This window comes from Macroventuria anomochaeta (genome assembly GCF_010093625.1).
Source record: "Macroventuria anomochaeta strain CBS 525.71 unplaced genomic scaffold BU25scaffold_9, whole genome shotgun sequence".
NCBI classification, from domain to species: domain Eukaryota; kingdom Fungi; phylum Ascomycota; class Dothideomycetes; order Pleosporales; family Didymellaceae; genus Macroventuria; species Macroventuria anomochaeta.
In genome coordinates this window covers 610,872-633,428 of record NW_022985370.1, presented here as the reverse complement: position 1 = coordinate 633,428, position 22,557 = coordinate 610,872, and the positions used below count along the sequence as shown (strand labels likewise).

The 22,557-nt window shown below is 51.4% G+C and overlaps 9 protein-coding genes and 1 non-coding gene across 10 annotated transcripts; 3 read left to right on the top strand and 7 right to left on the bottom strand.

Annotated features, from left to right (window-relative positions):
* Window positions 1–609: 609 nt before the first annotated feature.
* BU25DRAFT_409021 (DNA glycosylase) lies at window positions 610–2,522 on the bottom strand. The gene has a single exon (XM_033705965.1). It carries the CDS (start codon window positions 2,297–2,299, stop codon window positions 707–709), a length of 1,593 nt encoding a protein of 530 aa, XP_033563948.1. The 5' UTR covers window positions 2,300–2,522; the 3' UTR covers window positions 610–706.
* Window positions 2,523–2,654: 132 nt separating this feature from the next.
* Window positions 2,655–3,803, top strand: BU25DRAFT_409020 (Phospholipase/carboxylesterase). The gene is made up of 3 exons (XM_033705964.1): window positions 2,655–2,826; window positions 2,874–2,964; window positions 3,012–3,803. Exons 1-3 carry the CDS (start codon window positions 2,732–2,734, stop codon window positions 3,537–3,539), a joined length of 714 nt encoding a protein of 237 aa, XP_033563947.1. The 5' UTR covers window positions 2,655–2,731; the 3' UTR covers window positions 3,540–3,803.
* Window positions 3,804–4,001: 198 nt separating this feature from the next.
* Window positions 4,002–4,083, top strand: BU25DRAFT_t47. Its single transcript has one exon. It is a non-coding gene; the product is annotated as a tRNA-Glu (tRNA).
* An 804-nt stretch (window positions 4,084–4,887) lies between these two features.
* Window positions 4,888–6,009, bottom strand: BU25DRAFT_273465 (carbohydrate-binding module family 18 protein). The gene is made up of 2 exons (XM_033701847.1): window positions 5,695–6,009; window positions 4,888–5,641 (listed from the first exon to the last, which is right to left on the bottom strand). Exons 1-2 carry the CDS (start codon window positions 5,824–5,826, stop codon window positions 5,102–5,104), a joined length of 672 nt encoding a protein of 223 aa, XP_033563946.1. The 5' UTR covers window positions 5,827–6,009; the 3' UTR covers window positions 4,888–5,101.
* Window positions 6,010–6,763: 754 nt separating this feature from the next.
* On the bottom strand, window positions 6,764–8,473 carry BU25DRAFT_409018 (NAD(P)-binding protein). Its single transcript, XM_033705963.1, has 3 exons — window positions 7,950–8,473; window positions 7,433–7,625; window positions 6,764–7,375 (listed from the first exon to the last, which is right to left on the bottom strand). Exons 1-3 carry the CDS (start codon window positions 8,408–8,410, stop codon window positions 6,944–6,946), a joined length of 1,086 nt encoding a protein of 361 aa, XP_033563945.1. The 5' UTR covers window positions 8,411–8,473; the 3' UTR covers window positions 6,764–6,943.
* Window positions 8,474–8,869: 396 nt separating this feature from the next.
* Window positions 8,870–11,622, bottom strand: BU25DRAFT_273446 (actin-like ATPase domain-containing protein). Its single transcript, XM_033701846.1, has 4 exons — window positions 11,169–11,622; window positions 11,047–11,115; window positions 9,658–10,991; window positions 8,870–9,609 (listed from the first exon to the last, which is right to left on the bottom strand). The coding sequence occupies exons 1-4, from the start codon at window positions 11,326–11,328 to the stop codon at window positions 9,277–9,279; spliced, it is 1,896 nt and encodes a 631-aa protein (XP_033563944.1). The 5' UTR covers window positions 11,329–11,622; the 3' UTR covers window positions 8,870–9,276.
* Window positions 11,623–11,775: 153 nt separating this feature from the next.
* Window positions 11,776–13,418, top strand: BU25DRAFT_456811 (uncharacterized protein; the record flags this gene model as incomplete). The annotated part of the gene is made up of 2 exons (XM_033710064.1): window positions 11,776–11,800; window positions 11,860–13,418. 2 exons carry the CDS (start codon window positions 11,776–11,778, stop codon window positions 13,416–13,418), a joined length of 1,584 nt encoding a protein of 527 aa, XP_033563943.1.
* A 106-nt stretch (window positions 13,419–13,524) lies between these two features.
* BU25DRAFT_336700 (SPO22-domain-containing protein) lies at window positions 13,525–17,066 on the bottom strand (the record flags this gene model as incomplete). The annotated part of the gene is made up of 12 exons (XM_033702647.1): window positions 13,525–13,836; window positions 13,888–14,063; window positions 14,114–14,408; window positions 14,647–14,908; window positions 14,956–15,136; window positions 15,184–15,325; window positions 15,391–15,733; window positions 15,783–15,870; window positions 15,914–16,075; window positions 16,124–16,382; window positions 16,438–16,955; window positions 17,006–17,066. The coding sequence occupies 12 exons, from the start codon at window positions 17,064–17,066 to the stop codon at window positions 13,525–13,527; spliced, it is 2,799 nt and encodes a 932-aa protein (XP_033563942.1).
* A 211-nt stretch (window positions 17,067–17,277) lies between these two features.
* BU25DRAFT_485794 (uncharacterized protein) lies at window positions 17,278–19,344 on the bottom strand (the record flags this gene model as incomplete). Its single annotated transcript, XM_033711242.1, has 7 exons — window positions 17,278–17,500; window positions 17,549–17,745; window positions 17,804–18,567; window positions 18,625–18,880; window positions 18,994–19,011; window positions 19,102–19,124; window positions 19,194–19,344. 7 exons carry the CDS (start codon window positions 19,342–19,344, stop codon window positions 17,431–17,433), a joined length of 1,479 nt encoding a protein of 492 aa, XP_033563941.1. The 3' UTR covers window positions 17,278–17,430.
* Window positions 19,345–19,833: 489 nt separating this feature from the next.
* BU25DRAFT_364032 (uncharacterized protein) lies at window positions 19,834–21,381 on the bottom strand. The gene is made up of 3 exons (XM_033703775.1): window positions 21,342–21,381; window positions 20,567–21,292; window positions 19,834–20,516 (listed from the first exon to the last, which is right to left on the bottom strand). Exons 1-3 carry the CDS (start codon window positions 21,342–21,344, stop codon window positions 20,238–20,240), a joined length of 1,008 nt encoding a protein of 335 aa, XP_033563940.1. The 5' UTR covers window positions 21,345–21,381; the 3' UTR covers window positions 19,834–20,237.
* Window positions 21,382–22,557: the final 1,176 nt, after the last annotated feature.

Below are 22,557 nucleotides of genomic sequence, written 5' to 3'. Positions count from 1 at the left end.
CTAGTACTACCCAATGATACTAGTCCCGTGACGTTGCAAAACAACGCATGCAGCAGGCCTCAAGTCCTGTAAGGGCCCTCATGGCCGTCAGATGATGCTAACGACATGCAATTCGTGAGGCGTTCTCGGATCCGAACGACTGTCCACTTCAACAACAAGGGACGTTTTCCCCAAAGGAAGTACTATGATCTGCAGGAGGGAATCGACAACATCAAGACCACCCCCATTTGCATAACGCTACTGCATTGTGCTTTCTTGCACCTCTGTTGTGTGGACCTCCCAAGCTCTGTTTAGATTCTTTCGCTCAGGCTGGAGGAACGAGAGTGCCCATGAAAGACTTGGCGCACTGGGCGAGTACAGTTGTGCGTCCCTGCATCGTGTACCGTCACAGCCGCATGTTGCTCCTTACACAACACTAAGCCACCTTGCGTGTCGAGATTTGTACTCGTGAGGCTGATCGGTTGGACGACAGACGCCACCAATGTCAGAATGAGTTACGCCTTGTATATCAATGCATCATTGATGCGATGGCGACACTAAAAAGTCAGGGCTCGTGAAAGGTCAAAATTGAGAGCACGTGTTTTTGCAAGAGTACTATGTCCTATGACGCCCGCTTCAAACTCGAAACAAATCGTGACATATCGGTACAAGATGATGCTGTTCGCAAAACGCAATATCGTAGATTAACGCCAGTGTACAAACGAGATTACTCGGAAACAGACCCTTCAACCTCCGACGCTTCAATCTCAGCATCGCTCACAAGATCGCTTAGCGCGCTGCTCTCTGCATCGCTCAGCTCACTAGCCTCAGCCTCGCTCTCATCCTCACTCTCAACTCTCATCCTCCCCTTTGCCTTTGCCTTCGTCTTCTTCCCATTTGCAACCTTGCCGTTAGCCTTGACTGGACTGCCACCATCCCCCTTCCGCCCACCACTCCTCTGCACAAGATTATCAATCGGACACCCTTTCTCCCACCCCTCACTACTCTCCCCTGTGATCGCTCTGCACCTAGGACAACTCTTGCCATGCCTGATCAGCAGCTGATGCAGCGGATATTTCAAGTGATCCGGTACCCTAACCTCGCAATGCGCGTATGTCGAGTTGCGCGTTGGGCCAGCAAAGGTTCCTTTCGCACCTGGTGCAAGACCGCGCTCGTCGCCTGGAGGCGGGACCCAGTTCAGCCACTTGCACAGCCGGAAGACGTGCGTGTCTACTGCGAAGGAGGGGCGTTGGAGACAGAAGAGGAGTACGCAGGAGGCTGTTTTGGGGCCGATGCCGGGATAGGAGGTTAGGTGGGCGAAAGCATCGTCGTTCGATAGCAAGTGCAGATGATCCAAAGAAACGATGTCTTCATCTGCTTTCTGCATCTCCTTGTCCTTCTCTTCTGCTGCTTCGTTCGCTTCTCCCTGAGCTTGGATGGTTGAGGACTTCAGTGCGTCGCGGCGCGCTTGATTTTCTTCCCAGACCATTTGCAGGATCTTCTTGATGTCTTTGCTCTTGACGTCTGCGAGGCCACCGGATTTGATCGCTTCGAATATCTCTTTTACATCGGCTTTGCGCACTGCGTTCCAGTCTACGCTGCCTTTGCCGACGCCGGATTGCAGGATGCCGAAGCGTTTCACGAGACCCGCGAAGGCGCGGGAAGAGTTTGCGCAGGATGTTGCTGCGGACAGGCGCGTGCGGATTAGCGCATCGAGGACCGAGGGAACTTCACCGCAGCCGGACACTTCGAGGGATGGCAGTGGGATTTCTTTGGGCATTGTGACTTCGCCGTGGACTTTGGAGAGGAGACGCGTTACTTCTTCGCATTCTTCGGGGGTTGGATGTGGGTAGTTGGGGTATGGGGTTTGACCAGGTGTAAGACCATAGCTAGCCTTCTTCTTGGCTGTCTTCTTGTCGGTCGTTATAGCTTTTGTAACGAGGTCATCGACACCTTCCTTCTTCGCCTTGACGGCTTGCTTTGGTTTCGTTGCTTTCTTGGTCTTTTTCGCAGATGAGGTTTCCTCCTCTTCCTCTACCTTTGGCGAGAGGTCAGGAACAGCTCCGAGGTTGTGCGGCAGATCGTCAACGCCCTCCTCCTTCTTCACTTTCTTTGCGCGCTTCGTACTCTTGGGTATCGCCAAGGATTTCTCAGGCGACACGTCTTCCTCTTTGATAGCCTTCCTCTTGCGTGAGTTGGTAGGTTTGGGCGTTGCTGGTGGACTTGATGGCGGACTTGAGAGCTGTACTGGTTGATCTATCACGTCTTTCAAAGACGCCGCCGTTGCTATACGTGCAGAGCCTCGCGTAACTCTTGCCATGATGGGCGGTTTTGACAAACTCAAATGACGTAAAGAACGAATCAGCGAAGTTCTGACGAACAGGGAAGTAAAAAACAGATTGGAGGCGATGGCGATGCAGATGCAGATGCAAAGGCAAAGGCAAGGTGACTAAACGTCAATTGTTATGGCAGAAGAAGGAAACACAATCGCAAGTTCGCAAGCTTAAGGTAAAAACAAACGTGACATCAGTGGAGCAACAGAGTTTATGGGTGAATGCTAAGGGCGCGATGAATGGCAAAGGTACAGGACGTCATTGATTGGCGCTCAGACCCCTAGACCCTGCATATCTAGATGTCTAGCGCGACAGGCTTCCTCGGAATTCACGCGTCTGCCCCGCGATTCTAGTCTTCCGTATCGCGCCTCCCTTACAGCCCTAGACCCCTTTACAGATATCCGTATATGTTCAGAAACATGGCTGGAAGAGCACCTTTCGTCGTACCTGCCCTCAAAAAGCACACCGCGACTGTCATCGTTGCTCACGGGCTGGGCGACTCCGGCGCAGGATGGTAAGTCGCATCGTTTTGTAGTACCGAGACATACTGACATTGCGTAGGATCTTCCTCGCAGAGAACTGGCGCCGACGCAGCAAGTTTGAGGAAGTCTCGTTTATCTTCCCAAATGCGCCGAACATTCCCATCACCCTCGTAGGTACACCAACGACGCTGAAACCCGTGTATGCTGAAAACCATAGAACATGGGCATGAGTATGCCAGGATGGTACGACATCAAGTCCCTCAGCACCCTCACCGACCGCGCGGAGGACGAAGCGGGCATTATCAAGTCCCGTGACTACTTCCACTCTCTCATCGACGAGGAAGTCGCAAAGGGCATTCCTGCGAGCCGAATCGTTATCGGTGGCTTCTCTCAAGGAGGCGCCATGTCTCTGCTGTCTGGCGTCACATACAAGAACCAGTTGGGAGGTATCTTCGGTCTCAGCTGCTACTTGCTGCTGCAGAAGAAGATCAAGGACATGATCCCCACGGAAAACCCCAACCAGAACACACCCATCTTCATGGGACACGGCGACGCCGACCAAATTGTTGCACACAAATACGGCAAGTTGAGCGCGGATGAGCTCACAAGCCATGGATACAAGGTCGACTTCAGGACATACAAGGGCCTGGTACATTCTGCAGATGCCGACGAGATCGACCACCTTGAGGCCTACCTCAACCAGCAGATTCCCGCCCTCAGTGACAAGTCTGAGAACTCCCTTTGACTCTCTCGAAGCATATCCACGAGTCTCTCGACCGAAGCAACGACTGCCCTGGTGTTGGCTATTACTTTGGTCGTTGCATGGTTTGCCTGGTTCAAGGAGCGCAACAGCTCTGAGGTTGTGACATCGAAGCCGACATGAACAGCAGGCTGCTAAGATTGGCGTGCAAGAAGAGAGAGTTCGTTCCTGCAATGAGCGCGGTGGCATGTTTGTTTTCTCGTTAACCCCCAATACCCACAGTCAGTTTGACAGTATCCCTACGAATATAGACCACTTGCTAAAAGCTTCTTACTACATCAACATGGCAAAGTCAGTGATCTGGTGGGGCACTCGGTACCGAGGTAGCCCGCACAACTAAACTTTCAGCATCTAACTTCGAAGGTCTAGCGCTCAGGGATGCCGTCAGGCAAACAAAAATCATAATGAATATATATATTATATTCGTTTAGATTTTCATCAGAAATCTCCGTTATGGTCTAGTGGCTAGGATACATCGCTCTCATCGCTAAGTGCCGATGTGGCCGGGGTTCGATTCCCCGTGACGGAAACACATCATTTTTGCTTACGCGGATCTTTTACGATTGTTTCTTAGGATGGATGAATGATTAGAAGGGGCCGTATTTTTTTAACCTGTACTACCATAGCACGCTGAAGCTTGTTGCATTGTAGCTTCACACCCGTACAGAAGAACAATGTTGGTGTCTCTTGGTGCTGCGTATCCATAAGGATGGGCTAGAAAGCAATACAACGAGAAATAAGGCTATACGTTTGAGGATAGGTACGGCACAGAGCTTAGCCGGCGCTTGAGAAGCCAATATTGCTATACGCGTTCAATCTCAAGTTCCATCTTTCAAAATCGTGAAGAACTCTCAATCTGGACGTTGCCGCAAATGCAGATAGCAAATATGATCACGTGATGTCGCGTGTGCGGACTAACTCGGTACCGTCACGCTCATTTCCACCTTCCAACCCTAAACACCACCAACACCGCGCTATGAAACCCAACTTACGCGAATTGATTGGGCTTATCTGGTTGTCGAGACACACGCTGCACCTGGTACACCAGCCCGTAATGGCGTATCTCACGTCTCTTAAGGGATGTGTTAGGCTAGGCTTTGTGCCATCGTCATAATCCATAGCTTTGTGACGGTAATGAACGAAGAAACGGATCTAGCTTCGAAGTGCTCCTCAATGCCGCTCTCGAGATTCAATCGCGACATGGTCGTCATACAGACCTATCCGGAAAATACACTCAAGCTGTACCATTGAGACATCCCTATGTTCTTATCGTCGCGGTGCAAGGGTCTGGCTGAAAGTGTGACCTGAAGGTACTCAGACTTCTGGCATCCTGAAAACTCTCTTCCATATCAGTGGAAACGGCGCCCGGGAAGACAGCAGTGCACCAGCGGATCGATAGAGACAAAAAAGATGCCTGCAATGGCTTTGGGTGTTTCCGTTTCTCCTCTAAACTTTTCTCTACTGGCGGGAAACGATCCGTTATCACCGCAACACTGCCTCTAGTTTATCTCCCATATCCAAATTTCCCTCAGCACTGTTTCCAACATCTATGCCTTGCACAGGTTTGTAGATCCACTCCAGTTCTTCTGACACCAGTTCGCCGCACCACAGAAATCATCTCCGGTACCGCAGAAGTTGGATCCGGAGCAGCAGAGTCCAGCCTTGCACTTCTTGTTGACAATCGGTCCGCAAGTCTCGCCCTCACCCGCATCCGCACCTCTCGCAACAGTGGGCTCAGAGGGCGCCTTCTGGCTATCGCACTTTCCGTAGCCGGCCTGGCAGCCGTCGCCGCAGTACAGCGCCTGGTCCTGGATGTCGTTCTTGGGGCCGCAGTGGCCGGCGGTCGAGCAGCAGCGGTAGAAGTAGCCGTTGGCTCCAGCGCCAGGGCACGTTACGCCACCTTGGGCGTGGCCGCAGACGTCGATGACCGGGACGGAGGCGGGGAAGGTCTGGGCGGCGGAAGTGGGTGCGGAGGCCTTGGTAGTGGTCTTCAATGTGGTGGAGGCTTTAGGGGCGCAGGAGGAGCCGGGGGCGGAGAAGGACTTCAAACATGTCGAGGCGTCGCAGTGATCCTTTGTGCTGCCGCACTGTGATGCATTAGTCGAATTGACTTGGTTTAAGGTGATTGAAGATGACGTACCCATCCATATTGAGAGCAGCAGTTGTTGTCCTTGCAGACCAGGTTGCCGTACTTAGGACCGCAGTGCTCGGGGTCGATCTGAGCGATGACACCCGCAGCGAGGGAAAGGATAGCGACAGCAGCGAACTTCATTATGACTACGATTGATTCTGTAACGAATGACTTGTACTTGGAAACGAACGAATGTATGCGACGACGAAACAACGAGATGCAATCGACAACACAAGAGAAACCCACCAAACGTCTAGGGCAGCTCTCTTATGTAGACATATTTTTAGATGACCCCGTATTATTGTTGCCGCTCATACCTTGCATGTCCAATCACCACCACGTGCAGTGAGGCCTGATGGGCAGTTTGCAAGGTTGTTCCAGCGACTTTGAGCGTTTTAACCCTTAGCGGGCGCTATGGGCTGCCAGTTTACGTCAAAAGCAAAGCCCGTTCCCGAATGCAGGGATCATGGAGGTTCCAAAGCAGATCCCATTGACCCGGAGATTTGCCTACGGCGGAAATGGTGGCCGAGGTGGCGCCTTATCATGCGGTGGAATGAAGAAGTTTGCTGGCGCGTAGTCAACGTCGTATTGTTGTTTACCATCAGCTGACGTGTCGCGTTGAAAGCGTTTCCTGCGTTCAACAACGCATCGAACAGAAACATCCATAATCAGCGAGATTGCAAACGCTCCTGATCAGCTGGACACGAGGTACGAAAATGCGCAGTCTTACGAGGTGGAGGAGCTGGAGTGGAGCCGTCAATGCCGAAAAGTTAAGCAAACGCCAAGCGCTAACGGCCGGATCCAATCATGGCCTTATTCACACTGACCCCTGACTCTGGCTCCTGATCCAGACATCGTCAGGCACGAAGCTTTGAGGCGTTGCTTATCATGTCGCTTACCCCTTTTGGATTGAAGAAGAGAAATATGGCTCGTTCATGCCTTCATATCTGCTCTTAGACCAGAGCCATTAGACGTTTCGATCTACCTTTGTGACACCCCGGAGGTCTTCAGCAACTTGTGCGTTCTCGCATGTCCAGGGCAAATCGGGTCCATCGATTGTACTACAGAAAAAAATACATGGCTTGTTCATGACTTCATTGCTTCGTATCTAAATATGCGGCTGGACTAAATGGGCGCTATCCCCAAGCCTCACCCTGCTATTCTAGGTAATACACATGTTGCTCACCGGTGAGCTAGAAGGTAAGATGCGCGGAAGGTGTCTTTGGCCAGCAAGCATGGAGTAGTCGCGGCACTGAACTTAGTTTCCGGCCTGCATGGAGTAGCCTCCGTCCACGGTAATCGTCTGTCCGTTGAGGTACTGGCATGTGGTAACGAACATGATCGACTGAGCCATGTCGGTGTCCTTGCCAGGACGCTGAGCAGGAAGACCCTCCTTCTTCTCCTTCGGCATCTCCGACTTCTGGGTTTTGTCACTGCTCTCCTGGGTGGTCATCTCACTGGGGAAGACACCCGGGGCGATGCTGTTGACGCGAACCTTGATGCCGTTCTTTGCAATTTCGGTTGCGAGCATCTTGTTAAGATGGATTGTAGCGCCCTTGCTGGCGTTGTAAGAGAAGTGGTCTTGCGAAATGCGGACGTGGCCGGAGATCGAGGAAATGTTGACGATGGTGGAGGACCAGCCGTGCGTCTGCTCGGTTCCCTTTGCGAGAAGAGGAAGAAAGGCAGTTCCCTGAGAAATATATTAGCTGATGTCAATTTGAGGAATTGAAGCATGGTGCCATCATACCATCAGGAAAGGACCGACGACGTTGGTCTGGTAGGTGTCAAGCCACTCCTTCTCGCTTGTCTCGCCAAACATATTCTTCGAGAACTCCTCAGCACTCTCAACCTTAGTGCTAGTCTTGCCGTATGCGATTCCGGCGTTGTTGACGAGGATGTCTAGGTACTTCTCCTTCGACTCGATCTCGTTCAGAATCTTCCTTTGCGATTGTTAGCATCGTGTCTCAAGTATAAGAAAATCCAAATAAAACCCTGGAGTCATTCAGAACACTAGCTCGAGAGCCAGGATACAAGAATCGCAAATCCCGATTTTGAAAGATTGGTCATCTCATGAGGAAGCCCGGAGGTACTCCAAACGCCAACCCGGAGGCCAAGATGAGGAACTCGCAATTCCCATTTTTGGGAAATTGAGAGCCTCGAACCAGAGCCGGGAGGCGTTCAAGCCGTAAACCCAAGACTACCAACAGGAAACCATGAACAGCGGTCCCGCAAAAAGGGACTCAGGAGCAGGTCAGATAACTTACTGGACGCCATCCTTGGTCTGCACATCCCCAACAACAGGGATAATCTGACCCGAGATATCCTTGCCATGAGCCTCAACGACCTTCTCAAGCTTCTCCTCCGTCCTGCCAACAATATAGACCTTCGCACCGTTGACAGCAAGCGTCTGTGTAATCATCAGGCCGATACCCGATCCACCTCCAGTGACAAGGGCGATCTTGTCCTTGACATTGAAGATGCTGGACTGCTGGAGCTCTGCGTTATTGCTCATTGTGGAACACGATTGTCGAAGTTGGTTTGATATTTGGTTTGCGCGTTGCTGGGCTGGCATAAAAGGTCTGCGAGTTGTTATGTAGTTCTGGAAGAGGGGCTGTCGTGTGGCAGTTGATATACAGCGAAGACTGTCTTGTCTGCTGACGTCACGAATAAGTCGCGACGCGCAGCGCGTCAATGTGACGTTAGAGGGAACTTTTGGAACGAACATGACGGTCTGGCGGGTAGCTAGGACGTAAAAATAAATGCAGGTGGACACATAAGAGGGGAAAGTGCAGGCTGAGAATTATCGTAAGGTGTGAGGCGCGCATGGGTTGTAGTGGCCTCGATATTCAACGAGCATATGATGTCACTTTATTGGCCAATTCTATGTACCGCAACGACTTTACAGCGGAACACAGCGCATGCTGAACGTGTGAACCATATCTGCGGGATGTAGCCCTTGTCAGAGATCGTTGCTCTCCCGCGTTTGGCGTGCGCCGCGCTTGCTTCATTGTCACGCTACGATTCTTTCATCACAACCACGATGGTGCTCATGTTGTCTGACGGAGAGCAGCTCTTATCATTATAACTTTTTGTTTGATGTGAGCTTCAAATCAGAAGGGCCGCATATATATGCGTACCTGTCTACTCGTTAAAGAAGTCCACCTCTTCTGCAATTCCAAAATATGCACTTGTCGACAAGATGTGTATCCAACATGTTCGGGTCCATACAGACTGCCCTCATGCCATCATCACAACGATTTATAGCTTTGACTGTCCTTACGCTCCCTACGCCTTCCTATCAGCTACACCTTGGCTGACGCTGACTGTAGACGTGCCGGGAAGAGACCATAATGTTACTGGAGTTGTGAATCTCATCCGACACAGTACATACATATTGAAGGATGGAGATGGCGCTGATATTGTGGTAGAGGTCCAGAAGCCGGTTGTTCAACAAGGAAGATGTTGGCAGTGCCTGGCACGAAGGTTGCCGGCTGGGTATTGCTGGGTGCGAAGCAAACCGCATCAGGGATTTGCTGTTTGCCCAATCGCTTGGCGATTTTTATGCTCCAGCTCAGCGCTTGTAATAGTTGTTCAGTGGAACTTGGCTTGCACACCTCCATATCTGACACCATCAACTTTCAGCTCAAAGACTAAGCCTGCACTCTCTATCCGCATGTCGAGTGTGAAGTCCAGGTTGTCGAACTCGACGCCCTTGGTCGTTGTCAAACGCGTAAACAGACTCTTCGGCACAGTGTTTAGATCCGTGGTGAGCGTGCACACGTTGATGAGACCTTTGCAGAAGGAGTCCGGTGCGACATCCATGTCGCATGCAATCAGGTCGTCTTCGACAATCAGCGACTGGCCAGGCCGGAAGTTGCGTGTGTAGTGGAACGAAATAGGTTGTGATTCAGAAACTTGTGCGCCCTGTACAATGTTAACAACCTCCTCATTGCTACTTCCTGGTGAACGTACCTTCGCAATATGCCACTGCATACGATCGCTGACCATCCACCTCTCCCAAAGCGGGCTCCAGTACCTGTCAGATATGGGATGTTTCGCTTCGTCGAACACAGTTGCATAGCTTGTGCCATAGTGCCATCGACTTCTCCTGCTGACTACTATGCTACCTTCCAGACCTCGAAGCACTGCTCCTCTTACTACCGCAGTCCAAGCGTGTATAGGGTGGTATATCTCGACGGATTGTGTGGCGGCCATGGCGATGGCGTGAGTCGGTCGTTCCGAGTAGGGTGGAGGGGGTGCGCTGTTGAAATGAGTCTTCATACGCGAATACAAGTAGTTGCTTTGTCCAAACCCTCCCACAAGAACGATTCCACAGACAAGGCCGCCATTTGCTCTAATCGTTTCCACTTGACCTTCCACCAGGTTAATGACCTCTTGTACGACGGGATCGAAGATGCTCTTGACTTGCTCGCTGCTCATGACCAAAAACCCAGAATCAAGTCCAGCCTCTTCGTCATCAGGTAGACCGGGAAAGGGCACATTGACTTCGGCGTCTTCGTCCTCATTGAAGTTGCGCTTGACAAACTCTTCGAAGTACTTCAGTCCCATATTCCATGTCTTCGCCTTCTTCTCGCGCATCCAGTTATAACGTTCGGCGCCTATGCGCTGCTTGACATGGTCTTCAAACCGGTAGTTGAGAAAGGCCGAGCCACACAAGTTTCCGGTTCCAACAGCGCTCTCTTCGACTCGTAGAGGGGCCAATTGAGTGATTTTGTATGCAATCAGATCAACAGTACCACCACCGGCATCGCAGACAACGAAGTTATCTCCAACCTTGAGGTGGTTTGGTTGTATGGCCTTGAGCGTATACACCGCAGCAGCTTCAGGCTCAGAGATGATCTTGAGATCATGTCTGTTGCCCATCCCTGCCTTCTCAGCAGCTTTCAGCGTAGCATCCTTTGCCGAGTCTGACCAGACAGCTGGCACAGTCAGGACAAATTGTACCTTTGTCATGCTCATAAATGTCTCTCCGTATCTCCTCGTCAGGGTCTCCATTGTGTGTTTATATATTTGGGACAGGTAGTCCGCCACGGCTTCATTGACCGTCTTCTCACATTTGCGCAGTTGCGCTGCGGTCTCGAGTGGCGAGACAAAATGCGGGAGCTTCTGATTGCGATCGAGGAAAAGCTTTATGCATCGTAGGCGCGATTCTTCGGGCTTGAATTGGAACCCCCATTTGACATTCGCTGCGGGCTTCGCGGAGGCTTCGAGGGAGGACGTAGAGCCGTTCGACGGGGGTGCTTCGGTATAGCCAATCTCGGTAGGTACTTTGTCTGAGGTGATTCCTGACGGTCTGTGAGCACACGAAGCTCGTCTGTTCGCAATCGGAAGGGAGCGTACCGTTACCGCCTGGCCAAGTCTTGATAATGTCGATGTCGTCCGGGGTCGCTGAATAGACAGCAGCCACACCTTCACCAATCAGCCACCATACTCCTTCAACTTGCACATTGCAAGCGACTTACCGCTATATGTTGTACCAAAGTCGACACCAACTATCAGACGATCTTGAGTAGCGCTCGCGCTCGAAGCAGCGCCAATTGCTCCAGTCGCCAGATTCGCGTTGGACCCTGGGTTGAAGGAGAAGGGAACATTACTCCCTCTGAAAGGAAGTGACATGCTCATCTCTTGTAAGGTTCAATGACAACAGGTAAACGCGTTAATAAGCTGATGTCGCTCCTGGGCGCGTTGCGGGGTCGAATCAGCCAACAGCCAGCAATCGCGGTAAAGACTCGAAATCAGCTGAGCGAGCGAAGAGACCTCGAGGTCAAGTAAACGGCAGCCTGGAAAGCATTGCAAAGTTCAGGCACCGGCAGAGCTCACTTGGGCGAAAGTGAAGCCTGAAGCCGGCGGAAAGTTACACGCTGGGCGCCCAGCTGCGGTTTGGTCGATCATCAGTCGCGTGTGGCTGCGGCGCAGCCCCGCTGTGCTCCGTATCGGTAGTCATCCCTCACGAGATCGATCAGGCAACACTTTAAGGTGTTCGGTGCTGCGGCCATATTCTTCAAAGGTTCAAGCATGGTTGGTGTTCGGGAAATGAAACCTTGAAATCGGAAAGAACGCGTCGAAGCTATGACCGGCGAGAAGAAGAGCTCTGGTCAGTGTCGACGTCACACAAGCTGCTGCATGGGTCTGGATCAATACTGACAAGAGCAGATCTTTCTAGTAGACTCAGCGTCAAGCGTGGAGGAAAGTTGATTTCGAAGACCTTAGGCAAGTCATCATCGCCGCCTTCGATAAGTGCACCACCTAAGGCTGCTGTTGGCGCATCAAAGGTGAAGAAAGATGAAGTGCAACGGCATAAGAACTCGTTCCATGATATGCTGCGTGGATCGCCGAAAGAAAAAGATGGTGGACATGCGTTGTTAAACGTTCCTGCATCAGGTGCAACTCGAACACCTCAAAGTCATGGTGCACGTGGCAATATCAGCTCTGTAGCTGCCAACATAATTGTTGCCGCGGACGGAAGTCGATCATTGAAACATGAGAATCCACCCGTTATAGAAGACGACAGGCTCGCCGAGCTCGAAAAGGCGCTTGCGGCTGCTCAAGACGAAACAGCTGCTTTGAGACATGAGCTGGAGAGAGTGAAGCAAGATGCACAAGCTTCCGTCGAGGTCTCCAGATATCAGGCTGCCGAAGCACATCGGCAAGCAACACCAAAGAGTGCCATTGATTCTCATCAACACAATCATCCGGATAGCGACGATGAAATAAACGACCGCGAAGAGGACCTCATCAACCAAAACCACAACCTCCGCTACCGCCTCGCCTTGCTCCAAGACCAACTCATCACACAATCATCAACACGCCCTTCAGAGCCTCTACACAGCGAAGCAGACTGGAACGCCCTAACTCTCCGTCTCCACGAGACCGAAAAAGAATCCCATGCGCGCCTCCAACAGCTCCTGTCGCTCAAATCCAGCATCTCATCCCTCACGCGCACGGACTCGCAAGCCAGCGACAGCGAGCTTGCAGAGTCGTTCTCGCAGCTTGCAAACCGAGTGAGAGAATTGGTTGTGTCAAATTATCGGCGTACGAAGATGAGCTTTGATAATCTTCCTGATGCGAGTGTGCGAATTTTGCGATCTATCAAGGTTAATTACAAGGAGATTGAGGCAGCTGACAAACTGGCGCTATACCAAGCCATCGTATCACGCATACTCATGAGAATCTTCGATAATTCTTTGGTTGTCGGCATGCCAGATCAGGGTATCTATGCTGGGCTGAGAGTATTCGCTGAAGGTTCGCAACATACTGGCACCGAGTTCCGGGAGTGGAAGCGTGCGACACTTCGAATGATTGAGAAAGGTGCGCCGGCAGCGACAACTCTCGGTTGGAAGAATCAAGAGCTGGAGCGATTGGCTAGCGAATTTGAGGCTATCATGTTGTCGATATCCTCTATAGAGCTTACGTCGAGCGCTCGGTTGGCGTTGGTTGGGACTATGAGCCTGGCTGCGGACCTGCAGTGTACTCTGTGTCTTCAGAAGGAAGATTATCGCGTCATCTTCTTCGACACTCTTGATGGAAAATGCCACCATTTCGACGATCGCGCAATGGAGCCTGTCAACGATTTAGAGTCCGCCATGGATGAGAGCGGCGAGCCGTACGCACAACGCGAGTTCGCCTTCTGCGTCTTTCCGTGTTTAGAGAAGATCGCCAGTGACACTGGCCATGTCGTCTCCAAAGCGAGAGTTTGCTGTGGTGTCGGATGATATTATCTGCCAACAAGCTATTGGAATTGTCCCGGTACATTGAAAATCGACATTTCGATGACGCTCAGCATGGCGGTAGGACGTCAAGACGCGGACCCAGTGGGACTTACTTGTTGAACTGCAAGGCCGAAAACTTCCCCATCAGCAGATCTCTGAGCTTTCCATCGTCCTCGAGCCACTGCGCGACTGTCATTGCCTTCTCGGCCCATAGCTTGCATTTTGCGTCATTGTCTCCTACGTAGTAGTCAATTGCGCGGTTGAAAGATGACGTAGCCATCCATTCAAGCTCTGTAGCTGGGTAACAATCGGGTTGCTTGGGCTCTTCGTCAGCTGAGTCTGCATCATCTTCGAGTTTTACAGGACTTGATAGTGGAGGGGTTGCCATGAACGACAATGGAGTACCGGATCGGTGCGTATGCTGAGTGTGCTTAGAAAACAATAAGGTTGAGCTTCACGGGGTTGAACGTACCCGATGCTTCTTTGCTGCAATCTGCGTGACTTGATCAAGGCATTTGAGGCTGATGTTCTCATCGTATGGGAGCGTAAGATTGAAGAGACATCGGAGCCAACGTGAGAGTCTTACGACATCATTGCCGTTTTGTCGAGATGTCAGGTTGATGATCTTCTGCAGCATCGATAGAACTTCTAAAAAGTAGTTAGCACCATCCTCCAAGAAATTTGTCCTAATGACTCACTGCTTTGGTATGAATGATCAACGTTGGCTTGTACGAGGCACGAATGAATGACGAGTACCAGGTCTGCAAGTGTCTCGTAACGATCTGAGCTCTTGCAACTCCAGCATTGCTCAAAGAGACCTTCCAGATCATCCCATCTCTGCAACTTCAAGGCAGCTTCGAGCTCAAGCTTCACTACCTGTAGCTGCTTCGATAGAATGTCGTCTTGCGCTGCTCCGCTCAACTTGTTTGCACCTCCGAGTACGGCACGGCGAAAGTCCTGGCAATGTTTGCGTACTTCGAGATAGTATTGAAGCTGCAATGTCAGCGTTTCAAACAGTGCAGAAGCTTGTGAGACTCACGTAAGCTTCCTGGTTGTCTTCTGCTCGAGCCAACGTCGTGTACGTACAAGCAGTAAGGAATTCGCAAAAGGCAAGCCGCAAGCCTAGATCAGCAGCGGCTGCTGACTGCTCTTGCTCTTGCTCTTCCAGCAATCTGATAAACTGCGATGCTTATCAGTAAGGATATCGTGACACCAACTTTCCATCACTGACCTCAGCGCATATGTTCAGCAGCCTGACCAGATTCTGCGGAGGTATCTCAGCACAGTGCTTTAATGAAAAGTTGTACGAGTTCTTCGAAAACCATTCGAGCTCTTGTGCAGTGAAAAGTTGTTGTTCAGGCGTGCTGGGTCTGCGTCGGGATGCTTTGGCCTGGTTATATGCGCCTTCGAATACTGCACATAACTGATCCAGTATCTCGTGGTCAACTGTACCATCCTTGATGAACTCCGACTGAAGAAGCCTCAGTGTAACCCTTACTTACGGTCAGAACAGTCGAGATAGAATTATTTGTAACCTTACCTTAAGAGCGCAGGGAGGTGAATACCAGCAGGTGCGGTGTAGTCATACTTGTCCAGGACGCGTTCGAGGGCATTGATTGCCTGTCGCTTGTCGCCGATGCTCTGTGCCTCCATAACACAAGCATAGAGGAGCGTCGCATCTTTCGCAGAGTTTCGACACACAACATCTAAGCACTCGGCAGCTGGCACTGTCAGCCCACGAACGATCAACATATGATGAGGTGCTTACCAAATGCTGCATCTCCACTTCTGATGCCTACTTTGTACATCAAATACCTTGTAATCGGTTCGTCTCGGCCAGTCTCAGGTACTTCACAGTACACATCGCGGGCAGCTGTGTAATCCTGTCGCGAAAGTGCGGACTGGATGATCTTCCTTCAAGCGGTCAGCCACTGAGTATTGGTAGAAGTATGGCTGGGCAATCGCGCCTTGTGACTTTGACCTTGTTCTGGGCACCGGCCTTCTCGAGCAGAGAATGCAGACAAAGTCGGCACCAAGCTTCAACCGTGTCGTGCTGCTCTTGGGCTGCCATCTCCTCGACTTTCTTCCAGAGCAGCGTTTGCGCAGCATGAGTTGCCGGAGCCGAAAGCGAGAAGTTGGACTCTTGCAACACAATGTCAAACACCTGTTGCAGCTGCTCAAGAGCATTCTCGGCGTGGACATCACTTGTGCTGAGCCAAATACGAGTGATGATAGCCTTCTCGATCCACGGTCCGTTCTCTTCTCGAAGTAACCGAGTCTTTATCAAGTCATCGAGTGCTTTGCACGCATACACATTGCTGTCCATGTTCAGCGCTTGTCTTCCACAATCAAACCGAACCCTCGCACCTAAGGTCCTTCAACTTTTGTATGTGATGCACCAGTGTCTTGAAGTTGGTGTCATTGAGTACGATGGTTCGGATCATCCGAGCGAGCACTTTCTTGATCAGTATAAATCTCTGAGTCTGAGGCCAACTTACCTTGATAGTACTCGTCCTCATCAACGTGCTCAGCTGCTGAAAGCAATTCAATTTTGAGCAAGGATACCGCCATCTTGTCTCCATAATCAGCCTCCATGAGCTTGACCAGATGCCACGCCTTGTCAGTTGCGTTGGCCGTCTCCAGCTTCATGTGCGCCTGAACTACATCATGCTTCAGTTTTGCCCTGTCTAAAATATCAAAGAACTCACCGAGACTTTGCATTATGCATAGTCTTAGTTCAACAGCCTCAGAACTAAGTATACCAAGGTCCTGCTCCCCCAGCATGTTACAAGCACGCTCTAGCCACTTCACCGCGGCTTCATAGTTGCGATCCGTCGAGGCCTGCTTTCCGATCTCGTACAACAGGTCAGCTATGTCTTCTGCCGTATCAGGAGTGGGATTGCTGTCGATCTGCTTGCACTTCGCGAACATGTGCTCTGCCATATCGAGGCGGTCTTGACGGAAGGCCTAGCGGTTTCACATTAGCGTGTTACTTTCAAAGGCAACAATGACATGGACTTACTAAAACAGTCCGTATGGCAAAGTACTCAAGACGCAGGCGCTTCGCGATTTCAGCGTCATCACTGTCGCCATGTTGCCCTTTGCCAATCAGGATGTCTTCGTATGTTGCAGCCCTTTCGAGCACCCTCGTAGCGCTTTCCAGATCTTTGCCTAGTATGCATGCTTTCGCCGCTTTCAGCGCAACCTTCATTAGTCGAATGCAAGACTTGCGCTCTCGACCCTTGACCATCTGGCTGCCAGCCGAGTCGAGCAGCAAGAAGGCGTATGCACGCAGGAGGCAAACAATACTGCTATTACGAGCGTTTCCGTCTTTGGGGTTTCCATCATGGGCAGGCTCATCACGCCGTAATCGTGTGGACAGGTTCCAGAGCTCGGTGCCTAGTTTGTCAAGCTCATCGCGTTTCGCGGTCACCGCTGGCGAAGCTTGGAGCGGCAGGTGACGTATGTGATTTTGCAGGTCGGTGACTAGCGCTGGCTTTTGGGGCTTGTCGAGGCGTGAGGTGAGGCTAGAGGCGAAAGCTGCAAGTCATTAGGATGGACATGCGACGGGTGTGGCAAAGGGCACTCACCAATGACCGTTTGCACTTTCTTTTCGCGCTCAAGCTTTGCCGCAGACTGACCCAGGGCCATGCTGTGAGTGCAGATCAAGCAACGATGTGGTGGTGAGGTGAAGGTGTCGAGAGGGAAGTTGGGTGGAGTCGTGCCTGCCTTCTACGAGCCAGAGCTGACCAACAACAACAAAGAGGCGTAACACGCGAGAACTTGAGCATTGGTCCAGGAAAAGCAACAAGAAAAAAGAATGCATGTGATGTGCGCAATTTGTACGCTGGTATATGTGAACAGAAAACCTTGCAACGAGACAATTAGGCTGTTGACCTTAGAATGCGACACCTTTTCCTAACGAACGCTCACATAGTCTGCATAGCACCCCAGTATGCGCTATTTTCAGAAAGTGCACTCGGTATCTGTACAATTGAAAACGTTTCGCACGGTATCAAGAGGTCGGTAAAGGTCCAGAGATTGGCTCTGTAATCGGAAGAAAGTTGCCCACAATCAATGCCGGTCTACATCACATCAGCAAGCCCCTTATCGGATCGATGTAGAATACTCACATGTTCCACATGTCTCTCTTGACGGTGAATGAGAAGCAGCATCGGATTTCAGGGTCCTTAGAGTTCGGATCGGGATTCTTAAGAGAGCAGCTAGTGAGAATGGCCTTTTGGGTATGATCGAAGGCGATAGCGCCGAACTTCTCCCAGTAGGACACCAGCGAGGGCTCAGCAATGATCTCGTGCAGCGCAATATTACCCTGCGGTTGAAGTCAGTACCTGAGACGATCGAACATGGTGTATGGATGTGGCACTCACGTCTCGTAGCTTCGACATTGGCGCGTGAATGAGACGTGCCATCTCCTTGTTCCCTCGGTATATCTCGCCCGTTCTCCGCCAGCAACACGCGGGTATCGCCATGCTGGCAAAGACACGGTCATATTCCATCAAGCTCTTGTCGAACCACATCTCTACACGCACCAGTTCCATATCGGTCAGCTTCGATACTCGTTCCCTGAACTTCGGCCTGAACCTGTCAAGTTGCCGTAGTATTCGCACGCGCGAAATTTGCTGTAAGTTTTGTTCCATGTACTGGTTCAGCCTTGCGTAGCCCTTAACATAGTTGAAAGGCTTCAGTAAACCAGCGTCCATCTTGGCCTTGAGCAACTTGTTCATGCGCTCTTCAGGACTGTCGTTACCAGCTGGGTCAGCAGCCGCCATAAGGTACCTCTCTCGCGCCTTGTCAGCGGTAACGCTATTTGATGACCGTTGGACAGATTTGCTGACAGTGGTTTGCGCGGGTGGCGGAAGTAGCTGAGGATTTCTAGATGTACTGGGGTCGAAGGTCGCATTGTTGGTCAGGGTACCCATAGGGTTCATCAAGGATGCGTCGGAGAATAGGGTGTGAAGATCCCCACCTCCGTAGAAAGAGCCGTCATCCATGAGATTGTTGTTCAGGAAGTCGTTGAACAGATTGTACTCATTGCTGACCTCTGATGTGTTGAACATATATGAAGGGTGAAAATGGTGCATATCTTGAAAGTTATTTTGGGAAGAAGAAAGGAGGTCATCGTAGTTCAAGACTTGCGAGGGTTCAGTAGGAGGCCGAGTGTGAAGAGCCGGGAACACGTGTAACTTACAAGACTGGTTGCCAGACGCCACTCCAGGTAATTGTGGCGCGGATACGGGGTTGGCCTGCGTGATCGAAGACGTACTGGCAGTTCTGCTGGGAGGCAGGTGAGGAGGCGCCAGGTTCAGCCCTGCATCAGGAGCGCTGATTTGCTGGGACATGGCATGCGAGGCGGTATCGGAGGCGGGTACTCCGCTTTTAGGAGCCTCGCTCTGAGCGTTACCATTCACAGGTTCTGATTTGGCTTTCTTGACGCCTTCACGAGGCTCATCATGGCAGAGATGCCCAATGTTCCTCTTGACACATCTCGTACATGGTCGCTCCTATAAACAGCAAAGGTTAGCTTCGGAGAAGAGAGCAAGACGCTGGATCCACTCACAAGGTCGCAGGTCATATGCTGATGATGGCTATGTTAGCAAGTATTGCAAAAGGTCGTAACGCAACAGAACGCCATGTTTTGGATGCCAGGAAGACGGCTGCGGCTTACCGAACGTCTGCAATATATGCACGCTGATTGGAAGCAAAGAAGTTAGCAAAGACTATCAAGAGCATCACAAGGGCACAGCATGGAAGTCTTACCATGATTGACCTTTCTGCGCTTTTTCGAGGTCCGCGCAGGCGCATCAGACCCTGGCGCAGACGTTGACTTGTCCTTGGACGGTGATCTACTCTTGGACACATTTGATGTGGAGGCATCCTTCCCCTGATCTGCTTCTTTGGCACTTGTCATATTAGGCGAGGCTGCTCCATTGGATCTTCGCGCAGCCTCCGGCATCAACCGTAGTGGTGTGGGTGGGTTTCAGAGCTGAATGCTGGGCGCTTGGGGGTGGTACAGATGGGTCTGTTACGCGTGCGAACGCCAAAAGAAGCAAATCAAGCTGGCAAGTGGAGCACGTTCCTGGGTCACACCGCAGCGTGTGTAGTAGATGAGAGCTAAGTTGGTATATAGGCGTCGATCAGTGAATGTTCATGGTCGCGTGGTTAGCCGACGCTCAAGAGGAGAAACCGGAACGTCGGATTCTCCGCAAACGTGCTTTAGCAGCGGGGTTGGAGACCTGCGCTCGAGCCCACAAAGTTCCTGTCACCGCTGTCAACTTTCAGGACGTCCCGCTTCGACGACGGCGGGCTGGGCAACGCTGAGTTCGCAGAAGTTCTACCGAAGAGCCGCAGCGCCCTGTGGGAGCATGACTGGTGCCCGGCAGTAGCTCAGTAGCTGGGGGGTGTGGGTCCCATCACGTGTATCAATAGTGCACTACAGCTGACGATGTCTACACCTGCAGTCCATCTGCATGCACCCCTTCCGATGACCATCACACCGGTATTGTTATTGCTATAAGTGGCACATGAATAGCAATGTGCCAACTTCGCCCCTCTGCATTACGATGTGGCCTTGTTGCGTATGGAGCCACATGGTGGCCGCGGACCGTCCCTGTCGTACAGAGCTCGTTCCCATGTATTGGACAGATGCGCCAATCCCACAAAACGCCTTGATACATTCCAGTAAACAGGCCTTGTCCCATGCTCACCGCATTGCTGCACGCATATGGCCACTGCAGATATCCATATACACCTATCAGAACTCCTGAGACGCCCCAATGTAGACTGGACCTGCATGCCAATAGCTCACAGCGCAGCGTACTGTTGTGCATTGGCATGTCTAAAAAGCACGTCGTCTAGTGCTGTCTGCGCATCTGCTATCGCCCCATCAATGCCCTTTACCTGCGCATGATTTCCCTGCATGTTCTCGAGACTGCGTTGGAGTTGTTCAAGGATTGGCGCAAGCTCAGCGTCGGGCGCATCGAGCGCAGAGGTATCTATAGCAGCTCCTCGTCTCAGGCGAATGTCGTCCGGACCGTCACCATCAGTACTCATGTCTTCGTTGTCTCGTAGAAGGGGGTGGATCTGTGCCTAGTTAGTGTGGATAGTGTACGATCTCAGTCGCCAATACATACCCGCCCATGTCTTTGCTGATGCTTCCACTCTGCTTTCCACTTCTTCGCATCTTTCTTGAGCTCATCCAAATGCTCATCGTCCCTTGTCAGAAGACTCTGTGTCACCTTGACCTGTTCGCTGAGCAGTTGCTTTGAATGGCGGGCGGCGGTTACGTCTCGAAAGACCTGTCCGTTGCGCTCTATGAGCTTGTCGATGTTGAAGTGAATGTCTCGAGCCTGAGGTGGTATCTTTGAGGCCGAAAGATGGCGCATAAGCCTCTTCACGAGTGGGTTCAATGTGTTGTGTGCTGCCATGACTTTGCGTTCATCTCGTTGTGTGTTCGCGATGTCTTTCTTTGCGTCTTTGATGACAGCACTTATATGGTCCAAGACTTGCTGGGGCAGGTGTGGCCATGTTTCGATTATGTCCTGTGGTATCCTCTTTGTCTTCGATTCCAACTGCACGTATTTCTTCTGCGCCTTCGCAGGCTCTTCGGCGATTTCGTCTGCTCCAGCATGGGCTTTGCGTTTCCGTGTTTGAGAAGATTGCGACTGCGTCTGTTCCGCTACAAAGAGCTCATCCTCCTCATCGTCATCTTGCGACCTCTCCACTCTCTTGCTCTTCTTGCTGTTCTTCGCAGTTGCTACAGGCTTTGCGACTTGGCTTGCGGACGCACCGCTGTTGCGGCTCCTAGGTGGCTTGTCTCCTCGCTTCTTTGCACCATTGTCGCCCGCGCGGATCCGCGCCTCAAAAGAATTAGTATGACTGACTTGCAGCTTGTGATATGATACATACCATGACGTCGTGTTGAAGTCGTTGAACGCGTCTGCTCGTGTTTACCGACGCGCCTAGGCATGATGACATGACTCGTGTGCCCTCACTAGCGCGGAATTCGTCGAATCGTGCAGCTCTGTGCAATCAAACCGTCATTTAAATCGTGTGAACTCTAGCAATTGTGTACGCGAGTACCTAGCAGGTCATCACAAAGCAATCCCATCTGTGCCTTCTTCTTCGACCTCATCTAACAAACCATCTTCGTCATTCAAATAATCTTCGATCGAGAGCCGTGCATTTAGCTTCTTGTTCTCGGCTTCAAGTCCACAATACGGGCGCGACACTTTGTGGAATCATTGTTGAACTGCTTCTCGTGTTGAAGTTGCAGCTCTGCGGCACGCTTGGCAGCCTCGCCTTCGACGTCTTGCTTCAGACGACACAGATATCATTGAGCTGTGCAATCTTGTCGTTAGCTTCTGCCTCGAATCTGTTCCCTGCTGCCTCTTGCTCTTTCAGCTTACCCTGAAGGCACGCAATCTCTTGATTTTTGGCTTCGAGCTTAGCTTTAAAAGAAGCGAGCTCTTGTCGGTGGCCGGTCTGCATAGCGTCGACCTGCTGTTTCTCGTGTACATGAGCTTCAGTGAGCTCTTTGTGCTGTTTAGTCAGCTGGGCTGCGAGTTCCTTAGACGTATTGACGTGCAGTAGAGATTCAGCAACCTATTCAGCCAACTGCTTGTCCTTCGCCTTGAGCTCACGATTGAAGCGCGCCTGCTCCAGATGAAGTTTGATGTCTGCCTAGTCTAGTTGAGCTTGCAGCTTCTTGACCATGCATTTGACAGCCTCCGCCTCAGCTTCCTTGATCTTGAAGTCAGTAGCACAGTTGTTCAACATGCTTTAGTTGATATCAGATTGCGCCTTCGATTCCTTACATCGGTCACAGGAGTCCGTACATGAGGTTCCTGCGGCAACGGTTGAGGGGGTAATGGATGGCGCAATAGATACTCGCCTACCCTACCGGTCAAAGAAGCCCACGCGTGAGGTCGTCTGCAAAAAAGTAGGGGAGTCGGAGCGGATGATATCTTCACTGGCTGCCAGGGTCTGACTTTTGACGGCAATTGACGCAGTCATGATGCTGTTACCTAGAGCAATGTACTTGGAAAGGTTGGTATTACTTTAGAAGAGAATTTTCAGACCGATTTGTGATGCCTGTTGTACAAATGGGAAGAGCTGACTTTTC